We start from the raw sequence: 11,832 nt of genomic DNA on the forward strand, positions 1-11,832 counted from the left end.
CATTTATAGGTTCATTCTAATCCAATCCACTTGGTGATTTGTTTTCTTTTTGTTGTTGTTGTTGTTCTACACAAAATAATAATGCTCTAGCAGTTTCATCTAAGTCTTTTCAGGTAGTACAACTGCTGTGTCAACAAAACTAAACAGGGATAATAACTCAATACCACAAAATAAAAGTTTACCCTTGAGTTATTTCTGTTTGTTCGGCACGTGGCATACCAGTATATGAATGCTTTGGGGTGAAGCGTAGACTGAATCAGGAGGAAAACCCAAACCTGCTGACACTCACTTGCTGATCTGTGCTGTGTGCGCTGCCAACTGACTCTCATGATGATGTATTGACAGATGCAGTTCTCTCCAGTGCTTCTCTGGGCCTGAGAATTTGGTTTACAGCAGCACCATGGGAAATAAAAAAGGGGGATGCCCAGGGGCCTGGCTAGATGAGGATGAATGGAGACATTCCTGAATGTCAGCAACGAAACTATCGGGCCAAGCTGAGACACGCATCTTACAGCTGGAGCTAAACAAACAGAGCTTGGTTTCCAGAACTTTCCTCTGCATTCCTCTCAAATGATCAAAGGCAGCAGAGCTGGAAATCTGTGTAAACTATACCAATATAAATAATAATATAAAGTAATATAAAAGAAAATTACCTCCATCAGAAACACAAAGCAACCTGCAGCACAAAAAGATAAATGAAGCAAGCAATACAAAACAAGTTAATGATAGCATGGCCAGTTTCAGTTTCTGTGAAGCCCTCTTCGGTTTATCAAAGGGACCAAGATTGGTTTGGTTAGCAATACACATATTTTATCATTTTACAGGAAGGGGTTGGGCTTTTAGATCACTTTATAGTATTATTTATATTAGTATAGTTTACACTTTTTATTTATATTAAGATTTATATTTTTAAGAAATTCATTCATTATATTAATATATTAATAATGGTACTTTTATTCAGCAAGTATGAATTAAATTGATCTAAAGTGAATAATTATTTTTCTAGTTTGTCTTCTGTTCTTTTAAACTTTCTTCACATCAAAAAAATAATAAAAAAATAAGTTATTTTCACAAACATTGTTACAAAAATAAATCTATTTTACATGATGTTGTGGATCATTTGAAGAGTTAAGAATGTATTATTATTATTTAACTAATACTTTTATTCAGTATAGAATACTGAAATAGATCAAAAGGGACAGTACCGATTTTTACATTATTAAAAACATATTTCTATTTGAAGTTCTATTACTGTTGTTTTGAACTTACTACTCATTAAATAATTCATCTTTGCATCACAGGAATAAATGACACTTTAAAATATATTAAAATAGAAAGCAGTTCTTTTAATTTGTAATAACACTTCACAACATAGTTTTTTTTTTTTTTTTTTTTTTTTTTGACCAAAGAATTGCAGCATTGGTGAGCATAAGACATTATTTCTTATATTTTCAATAATTAAAATGAACACACAAACAAATAAATACATCTTACTGACCTCAAAGTTTAGAATGGTATTGCATATATGTTTCCCTGTCTGCTGCAGTTTTGGGACTGTGTTGTCATTGCCATCAGCCAATCAGAGTTTTCATGATGTCATTTCCTGCGACCTCAGAGTGATTAGTCACATTGAATTTATGGCTCAGGTGGATGTCTAAAGAAATGTGCTTCTGGCAGGATGTGCTACCTGAGAAAGTGCCATGGAGATGAATGGAAACGCCATCGGATACTTTCTCCAGGAATTACAGACCTCCTCGGGTAAATAAACTACTGCAGGACATCATAGCAAAACTTCCTTCTCTGTGAAAAAAAAGGGCACTGCAGTAAAGCGGACCTCAGTTGACAAATTAACTTTTGCCATTTTCATTCCTCCGTGAAAATACTGTTCTCTAATTGGATTAGGTCTTTGACCGGAAGTGGCGCTTCAGCGGGTGGGAGTGTTTTTCTCTGCCAAGAGCCAGAAAGCACTGACCCCTGAAGTGTCACCCTCATGAGGCCGGTAACAGTACTGCTGTAACATGAATCATTCCTCCACACTCGCTTTCCCAGAATGGCCATGGACTGATGTGACAAACACCGAGCAGGAGACCGGCACAGCTGGGCCGCGTAAAGCCTGCAAGAAAAACAATGAGCGAGAAATAAAACCTGGACTTAAACTATGTTTTATGAGCTTTGACTTAATGATGACCACCTCAGAGAGAGTTATATATGCTGACCTCCACAAACACAGACGCAGGATTAAGCCACTGAAATCACCACAGTCAAATGCTGGATGAATATGAAATATCACAGATTAAATAATAAAATACAAAAATTAACCCTGGAGGTGAATTTGTCAAAACAATATTAAAAGCGATATTAAATTAATAACACTTTACAATAATGGTGCATTCAAACCCTCCAGGTCTGTGCTTACTTTGTACATAAATAATGGCCGGATTCAGAATAGCAATTAAAAGGCTTAATGGTTTTTATACTGTACACACTATCGCTATTGTAGTACCAATATCTTTATACACATTTGTGTATTCATAAACCATATATACCAGTACACACACACACACACACACACACCACATATTCGCTACTCAAACTCAGACATCGCAGTCTGTTCATTATCAAAACAAAATACAGTCAACCAAAAATATAAAAAGTTACATTGGTCAATTTAAATAGTCTGTGGTATAACTGGTCCACTTTGTATTCCAAGCATATTTTTGCTCGTGTGAAGAGGATATTTCAGCCGATATACGAACCCCCATGAAGTACAAAGCCTCTACATGATAAATAATAGGTTTATTCAAATAAATTGTGAAAATTGGAAACATCAGGATTTGTGAGGAATGAGAGGTGAGTCCAATTAACGCCTGGTAAGGTTACCTTCAGTTTCCCTTTGTTTTGGTTTCTCTAGATTATACGTTTATTTCATTCATGTTCTGTTCTATATACTGTTACATTTTTATGATTTGTTTTGGAGTGAGCTATACTAACGTATAACTGCGTTTATAGTCTTTATAATGTTTAAACATTATAATATTTCACTTTATTGGTATTATTTATGGTATTATTACACTATCTTCAAACATTCTGTTGCTCACAAAACAATGAGCAGTGAGAACCAACCAATGAGACCGAGTCTGAATTTAAGAAACTGACTGGTCACGGTCAAAAACATGATGAGGACCAATACATAACCTCCACGTGCTTCTTTCTCTTGCCCACTTCACTCTGAAACCTCTGTTCTGTGACTCTGCAAGTTGTGTAAGCCTGTACAAAATTCTGCGAAAAGGACGGATATTTCTTTATAGCAACAACAAATCAGCAATCCACTGTAATTATGACAGTGTGTTCCACTCACTTAACAGTAGGGGGCTCCAAAGTCGCAAAAATAGCTACGCAAAACTACATTCAGTTGCTTTAACTCTAATCATCAATTGGAATGTGGAAGAATGTTCACGTTAACACATTTAAAAACATTAGAGTAAAGTGTTACTACTAAATCCTTTGCCTGTGTATAATGAAAACAGGAATTTTTAGACACATAGTGGACACACAGTGCACTAACTGCGTCCAAATGTCTGTGTGCTGACGTCATGGAGAGAGGGAGAGTGTGTGTGTGTGTGTGTGTGTGTGTGTGTGTATGGGGGGGTTCATGGGGAATTGAAATTAATGAGAGTAATCAGTGGCACACAGCGAAGGAGGCAAGGGCAATTAATATAAACAGGCTACCAGCAGGCCGGAGATCAGTATTGAGAGTGCGCAGCAGATGTCCTGGAAGAGCCAGAGGACAGCAGCACAGACAGCCAGCTAAAGCCAACCTGACAGTCTGCTGGCACTCCCAGATAACATGATCATTTCCCCATCAGCAGCCACGCTCTCAAGCCTCTTTAACACCCGCTGCCTGCTCCCCGTCCACATCTTCCAGAGCCGCCAGGAGCTTGTCCACAAACTCTCTTCCAGAAGGACGTTCTGACAGAGCACCTTCAGCTGTGAGAGGACCGATTCGCTGTGCTGTAAACGTTTAAGAGTAACGTAAAGCTCATGGATTCTTCTTATTCATGTTCAACTAAACTTGTGCGTCAACATTTTTACTTGAACAGTTCTGTGCACTGCACTGCACACATTCATTGTTGATGTGGAATACACAAAGTGCTTACAGCAGAAAGTGAATGCTGCAGAGCTGCCTCGTCTGTAGAGAGCTCGCTCCGTTAATAGACCACACAGTGTTTAGTGCTTTAAAGAAAAAGTGAGGCGCAAATCCAATGTGCCCAGATTTTTTTTTTTTTTTTTTTTTAGTAATGGATACTTGTATTTGTTAGGAAATTATATGTTAGGAAACTATTATGTTACAAAATTTAAAACAACATAAAATGATAATATACTTTATTTAAAGATAATATCTATAAAAATATATAATATATAAAAATAGTATAAAATAGTTTTACAAATATTTTTATAACCACCTTCCAACAACTATAAAACAATATCATTATAATGTTGAATTTATATTATGTTAATTGTATTATTAAAGTACAGTAAGATCCATTAGTTAACATTAATTAATGCATAAACTAATATTAACAATGAGCAATACATTTATTACAGTATTTATTCATCTTTGTAAACATTAATAACAGTACTGTTTATTTTTAGTGCATGTTAGCACAGGTCCATTAAATAATATTAACAGACACAACTTTGGATTTTAAAGTTGAAATCAAAATTAATATATGCTTTACAAGAATCTATCATTGCTATGTATTAATGTTAACAGATTGAATCTTAGTGTAGTGTTACACAAGTCTGAATTATTACTGACGATTTTTCTGTCCAAAATTAAGTTTAGATTTTTAGAATTATGGTTCTACATTTTTTTACACAACCCTGCCATTTCATAATTCTCCTCTACCAGAGAAAATGTTAAATTTAAACATTCACAACCACGACATCTAAGAAATATTAATGGGAACCTGTTATAGCATGACAAGAAAATGTATTCTCATTCTATTTTCTACATTTTCGATGAACACTATAAACTTAACCGTTCTATATTGTTTTCCAAATGTGAAGATTTATGTTTTTTCACATAAAAAAAAAAAAAAAAAAAAACTATTTTGCTCAATTTATGGGGAAATTAAATGCAGTTTAAAATAAATCGTAAATCTAGTTTATCAATAAAACTACTTATTATCTTATTGCTAGAGAATTTAACCCCACAAATTGTAATGTTGTTAATGTTTTATTCTAAACAACTGTTAAAAAACAACATAAGACATTTAATTTAATCTCCTCAAATGAACCACAGACTGAAATGGTTGAGGTCCTATATTTTACCCAGTTTAAAGCATCCTATACACTGAGAAAATGTAATAATTTTGGAAAACAACGAAAATAAATATTTGAAACTGGAAAAGGGATTCTTAACTTGTCGGTGATGGCAGAAGCCAAACAGACTCATTCACATGTAGATCAGTCAGCCTGTGTTGTAGAGGGCTACATCCCACAGACTCATGTACGAGCGCGATCACATGTTACAGGGTAACCGAGGTCAGATCAGAAATGGTGATCACGTCTTTAGGTTCTGTCCTTCCCACATGTATAAACACGGTAGTGATGCACTCCAGCGTACTGTCTGTTTGCTTTACAGCTCTAATTCTTATGGATGAGAGTCTGTCAGACTTCAGACAATAACTCCTTTAATTAAGCAATTGATTGGTCTGGGGGTTGTCAAAGGTTTAACTTATGGATTACTTGGTTCAAGGAGTTTTTTCCCTTTCTTTTTGTTTTACTAAGGACATTGTCACATCACATCAGATCAATAAATAACGTTCACTTTTAATATACATCATCATGGTTTCCAAAAGCAATAATTTAGGTGCAATACACTCAGGGAGAGATTGATTTAAAGTCAAGAAATCAGCAATAAAACTTAAAAATGTACACTTTGGTACAGCTCTATAAAACATTGGGGTTGCATAAAACAAACTGATTTTCTAAAACAATTGCATTACCTTTCGATTTTGACACAAATGATGGGCCAATGGTGCCCCCATGAGGACATTTCATTGATTCGTTTTGTTTTTGGCCAGAAAGTTGTTAGAGATTACGTAAAATGTCACATCAATTTCTTCTTCTTTTTTTTTTTTTCTTTTTTTTTTTTTTTAAAGCTAATAGTTCAAGATTAAATTGGTTTCTATGCAGCAAAACTCAGATTAATGTTGAAATAGAATCATATGTAGATGACAAGCGTTTCAAGTTTGGCCATAAACAAGCGAACACATGAAACACCCATGTGCTATTTTCTAACCGTTAAAGCAATAATTCAAAAGTAACGACCAAAAAAAAATAAAAAAATAAAAAATAGACTAGCCAATTATAAAAAGTTCATTGTTCACCCCTCCAAAACATATCTGAGAGATTAAGCATCAAAACGTTAGCGTGGTCTTTATGAGAAACACACGTCGCGTTACAGACGCTCTGAAGGCGCAGTGATCCGCAGACGCCAGTCACTGTATTTCTGAACCTGCACGTCATATCCGTCAGCGCGGCCAAACCACTTATTAAACAGAAAGAGGCCACGGCTATAAAGACAGAAGGCGAGGAGCTTGTTATTTTTCTTTCGGGGAGGTGAACAGGGAAAAGATCAATGGTTGTGGTGGCGTCTTTTGCCACAACTATGGCATTAAAAAACTGCTCGAGAAAAGATATTATCGAAGCGTCAGCCTTTGAAGCGAGCGCCAAGAATAATTTCCCACATATAACATTCCCCAGTGAAACCACACACTGCTGTGGTACTAAACACCCCTCCCTGACTCCTGCACACCCCTCCAGAGAGAAGTGCTGCTTCATCTAAAGCCCAATTAGAGACTGATGAGTCAAAGAACTCGCTTCTGGCCTCTCGACAACCACAAAAGGTACTTTATTCCCGTTAGGCGTGAATACTGTAAAACACTCCTTCCGCAATAAAGCTGCAGATCTGATGATCATGACCCATAATGACGGGAATGAGGGAATGTGACGAGGAAAAAAAGCATAGAGGTTCTTCCCAAGATCCCTAAAAATGTCGGTGGACTTTACAGTAAAGCTCCATTAGTTAACACTGGTTAATGCACAAACAATGAGAATTACATCTAGTCTTTATTAAGGTTTGTTAATATTAGTTCATAAAAATCATTAGTTCAGGTTAAGTCGGGTTCATTAAATTATATTAAACAAAAACATTTGATTTTAATAAATGTATAGTGAATTACCATTGACTGGGATTAATAAATGCTTTTAGAAGTATTTTTCATCGTTAGATCATGTTAACTCATGTATTTAGGCTACTTCTTGTTAACAACTGGAATCTTATTGTAAAGTGATATCAAGATGTCACTGTATTTGAACAAAATAAGACTACATAAAACAATAAAGTAAAATAAGAATAAAAATAAATAAATAAATGCATAAAGTCATGAGGCACAGATGTTAACAGATATTTTACTGTGAAATGATCCAAGTATTGATAAAAGTGCTTATAAATAACCAGAAGGAATAAACAGATTTGAAGTATTTTAAGTAAAATTGTAAAATATTATGGAGATAAAGATTACTTTAAATTTTCCAGAGTTTGAATTCTAGCCAACCCAAAGTCACAAGAGTAAAATCATCATCATCATCATCATCATCATCATATTTTATATATGACTCACATGAATTTTTTTTGAGAATTTATTATTTTGATGTTATTAAATTCGTAGAGCATATATATATATATATATATATATATATATATATATATATATATATATATATATATATATATATATATATATATATATATATATATATATATATTATCATGTTATGGATATTTAGGTTACAACTGCCACCTTAAAGTGGTAATGTGGTTTCACACATTTCACATATGAACTAAATGCCTAAATTTGTATTCATATTTTTTGTTTTTGTTTTGAAGTAACCAGAAGGACGAATTTAAAATCTTTTTAGGCCAATTTTCAGAAAACTAATTAATTAATATAAGTTGTTCAATCCATATAAATAAACATTAATTTAAAGTTTCTATTTAAAACAGGAATAATAATAATTATTATTATTATCATTATTATAGTTATAAATAATAAATAAATAAAATACATATTTTGCTTGGGATCAAACTGATTGGAAACTCCCAAGTAAAAAAAAAAAATAACAAAAATACAAACTAAGATCCTTTTACAGATGAATATTTATCCCACAATAAAGTTGTTTACACACAATAGTAGATCATCATCCGATGCGTGCATCTCTTTAGTGAAACTCCAGGCTTCCCCTCAACTGTCGGTAAAAGCTTCATTACTCGACGCGTTTCGAGACGCTGCACACAAGCGACATCTTCTGGTTAAAAGGTGGAAAAAACTGCCTTTGTTTCCCAGAAGACCCCACTAGTCCAGCCATGTTTGGACTGTTTCAGATAATAAAGTAGTTTGTGCTATGAAAAACCTGTATAAAGCAAATAAAATATGAAGTCTATATAAACAAGTCTTCATGTCAGGCATTATATTACACAATATTAACACATTAATACAGTCTGTAAAAAAATAGGCAAGACTGCATATATAGGCTATGATCAAAATAACCGAAGATTATCATAGAATGGTCAGTTAAAGCGTTTGTGAACCAGGAATTAATACAAAACGAACATGCACAAAACTACACATGCAAATATGTATTTGTATTATGATTTATTCTTTTCAAAGCAGTGAGTTAAACTTGAAACTGCAAAAGTGGTTCACGTTATTTGAATCAGAATACAAAGAAAACGAAGCTTCGGACATCACAGATCACGTGGTTTTGGCAAAACGAGTCGAGCTCTGGTACAGTGCTTCACTGCGAGACTTTAGTTTTTTTGACAAGCTTCAAAGTCTCTGTGTCAAACATCACATCACTGCATCGCTTCACTGCCGAGTCAAAACATGTCCAAACAGACCTCGTGTGGATCAGTCACAAAGACTCAGCAACTCTTTTGAGTCGTAGGTAATGACTGGTAACTGTCTGTCTGTGATGGCACTTTGTGCTTCCACTTTCATATTCACAAACTTTATTTTCCAGCGATTATTGTCCATTGGTGAGCGAATGAGGCCAAACACTTTCTCAAAAATCCCAAGGCAGGCATTATCACGGTGGACGGTCCCGGCTACGGCCACTAACACCAGTCCATGAGCTGAAGATACACACTTTAACCCTTGACCCTCCAAGTTCGGGCAGAACAACAGACCCTCTTGTCCTGCGAAAGCATGAAGCCGCTGACTGACCAGCTCTGCCCCGTTGAACTCATCTACACACCGCTCTCCAGAAGACGAGAGGAGCCGAAGTCTCACATCCGGCCAGAAGTGCTGAGGACCCCAGTCTTGAGCCGGCTGCCCTTGAGTGGGGTTTTGGGAGTTCAGAAGGGTGAAGAACCACTGGCAAAACTGTTTTCCCAAAGCTGGAAGGTCTGCCAGACCATCTCCAACATCTTCTGAAACCACGGTGTTCTTCTCACGCTCTGAGATCTGTCAGAAATATCCACCAGGTCAAAATACAACCATAAAACCTTAACTGTTTTTAAAAGAATTACATTGAAGCACTTTTTTTTGTATTATTATTATTATGTTTAAACAGTCAGTGCTTCACAGAATTGGGAAAGCTTTTTTTTTTTATAAAGTGAAATTCACTACAGTTCAGAGGTTTGGAGTTGGTAAGATTTATTTATTTTTTCTTCTTTAATAAATTGTTAATTTTATTCAGCAAGGTAAAAAAGAAATAGAATATCAGATATGGGCATGATCTAATGATTTCTTTAGGATCATGTGACACTGAATAAATTTAATTATTTTCATCTATAATAATATTTCACATTATTACGGTTTATAAAGGCTTTTAATTCAATTTTCAAGTAAATGCAGCCTTGGTGAGCATAAGACTTCTTTTATAAACTTTTTGAAGGCTAGTGTACTTTTAATACCTCTGTGCCTCTTTCCAAGCACTTAAAACACACCTTGTACAGCAAACTTTACAAATGGCAAGTTCTGTCAATCATATATATTGTGGTCTCATTTTATTGGCCATTCGTTGCAAAGTGCTGCCTATTTAACAGCTCCTGTGATCCACAAACAGATAAGCTGGGCATCCAGGCGGGGTAAAATACAGTGCATTGCATCAATGTTTAATATATTATCAGATCCAAGATCTACGCAAATGTGATACGGTGAATCACAGCTTCTGGACAGAAGCAAAAATGACTTGTTTAAAGATCTTTGCCCCATTGAATTATCCCTCAACTCCCACAAACCTCGACTGAAGCCCAGCTATAGTGGTGCTCTATAGGCCATGACATTATTTAACCTTCAATCATAAAAACAATTCAAATAAAATATTCAAATACAGAAAGAGTGATACATTATTCTTGCAAACTTTATAACATATTAGTAAAAAAAATACATTAAATAATAATATTACGTGTTCAATGTAAAAACAATTAAATAGTGTAATACAATTAAACTTCTTTTAATTGCTACTGTGATGTATAAATTCTTTAAACTACATTGCACATGAAGTAATATATCATTTGTATTAATTTAAAATGTTGTACATTAACAATGTGAAACGGGAGAAATATGCTTAACTGGCACAGACATAATATGACCCAAACATGTTTTTGACACTGACATTTCGACCCCTACCTCCCCAGATGACCAGTACTCCGTGGTCCTCCTGATCAGCTGTTGTTTATCACTGTTAGGGGGCATGGCAACTCCTTCACTGGCGAGATACTTAAAAATTACATCTCTGTGCACCTTCTTTCTCTTGAGGAGCTCCTCGGCGTCTTGTGAGTAAGTTATGATGGCCTCAATGGCCTCTGTTGATCAGGAAACACGACTCTGACAGACTGACAACATGCATAGCTCATAAAAAGATACAAGATAATACAAGAGAGTAACAATTGCTCAGTGTCGTTGTCATCAGACACGGGGACGTCTGGAAAACGGTTAGCTTTACAGTGCAGTCTTACCTTGCGTGCTCTCTACAGCGATCAGGCGATTCGTTACTGTCTCTTTAAGGGCGAACAAGTCGTCCAGGGGTAATAATCTTAACAGTTTTCGACAGCCACTTTGCTCTTTCATTGACAACTTTGCCATACTTACACAATTTATGTCAAGATACACATCTTCCTTCGCTGTGTGAAAGTTGAGCAAGCAGTTGCTTCCACTGTTGTGACGCACCACAGCGCCCCCAGAGTTCAGAGAGAGGAGGTGCACCAACCGTCCGTCAAAATAAAAGTTCAAGGCGGCGTTATCTATGGTCATTATTCACAAATGCAACCAAAAACGTCAGGACTCAGGACAAGATCACAGTCCAGTTACAGGACCATTGACTCTTATTTGCTGGCATTTTATTTAATAATAATAATAATAATAATAGCTACCAATAATAATAATAATAATAATAATCATTATTATTATTATTATTATTATTATTATTATTATTATTATTATATTTATATATAAATATGTATGTATGTATGTATGTATACCCTATCCAAATAAATAACTTAAATTTTTACTACACTATACACTATATTTTTTGTTATAAAAATAGTTATCACTGCTTTGTGGCACTGGTGGTAAAATTGTCATCTTTCTTATAGAAACATGGATTTTATTTATTTATTTATTTATTTATTTATTTATTTATTTATTTATTTATTTATTTATGTTGGAGCAAATGGTAACACAAATATGTTTGTAAAATGTGTGTGTGTGTGTGTGTGTGTGTGTGTGTGTGTGTGTGTGTGTGTGTGTGTACATTGTG

At 34.9% G+C, this 11,832-nt stretch overlaps 1 protein-coding gene across 1 annotated transcript; it reads right to left on the bottom strand.

The window, feature by feature from the left end:
* Window positions 1–8,708: 8,708 nt before the first annotated feature.
* Window positions 8,709–11,260, bottom strand: c9h3orf38 (chromosome 9 C3orf38 homolog). The gene is made up of 3 exons (XM_026272557.1): window positions 11,033–11,260; window positions 10,704–10,879; window positions 8,709–9,533 (listed from the first exon to the last, which is right to left on the bottom strand). Exons 1-3 carry the CDS (start codon window positions 11,157–11,159, stop codon window positions 8,979–8,981), a joined length of 858 nt encoding a protein of 285 aa, XP_026128342.1. The 5' UTR covers window positions 11,160–11,260; the 3' UTR covers window positions 8,709–8,978.
* Window positions 11,261–11,832: the final 572 nt, after the last annotated feature.

This window comes from Carassius auratus, chromosome 9 (assembly GCF_003368295.1).
Source record: "Carassius auratus strain Wakin chromosome 9, ASM336829v1, whole genome shotgun sequence".
NCBI classification, from domain to species: domain Eukaryota; kingdom Metazoa; phylum Chordata; class Actinopteri; order Cypriniformes; family Cyprinidae; genus Carassius; species Carassius auratus.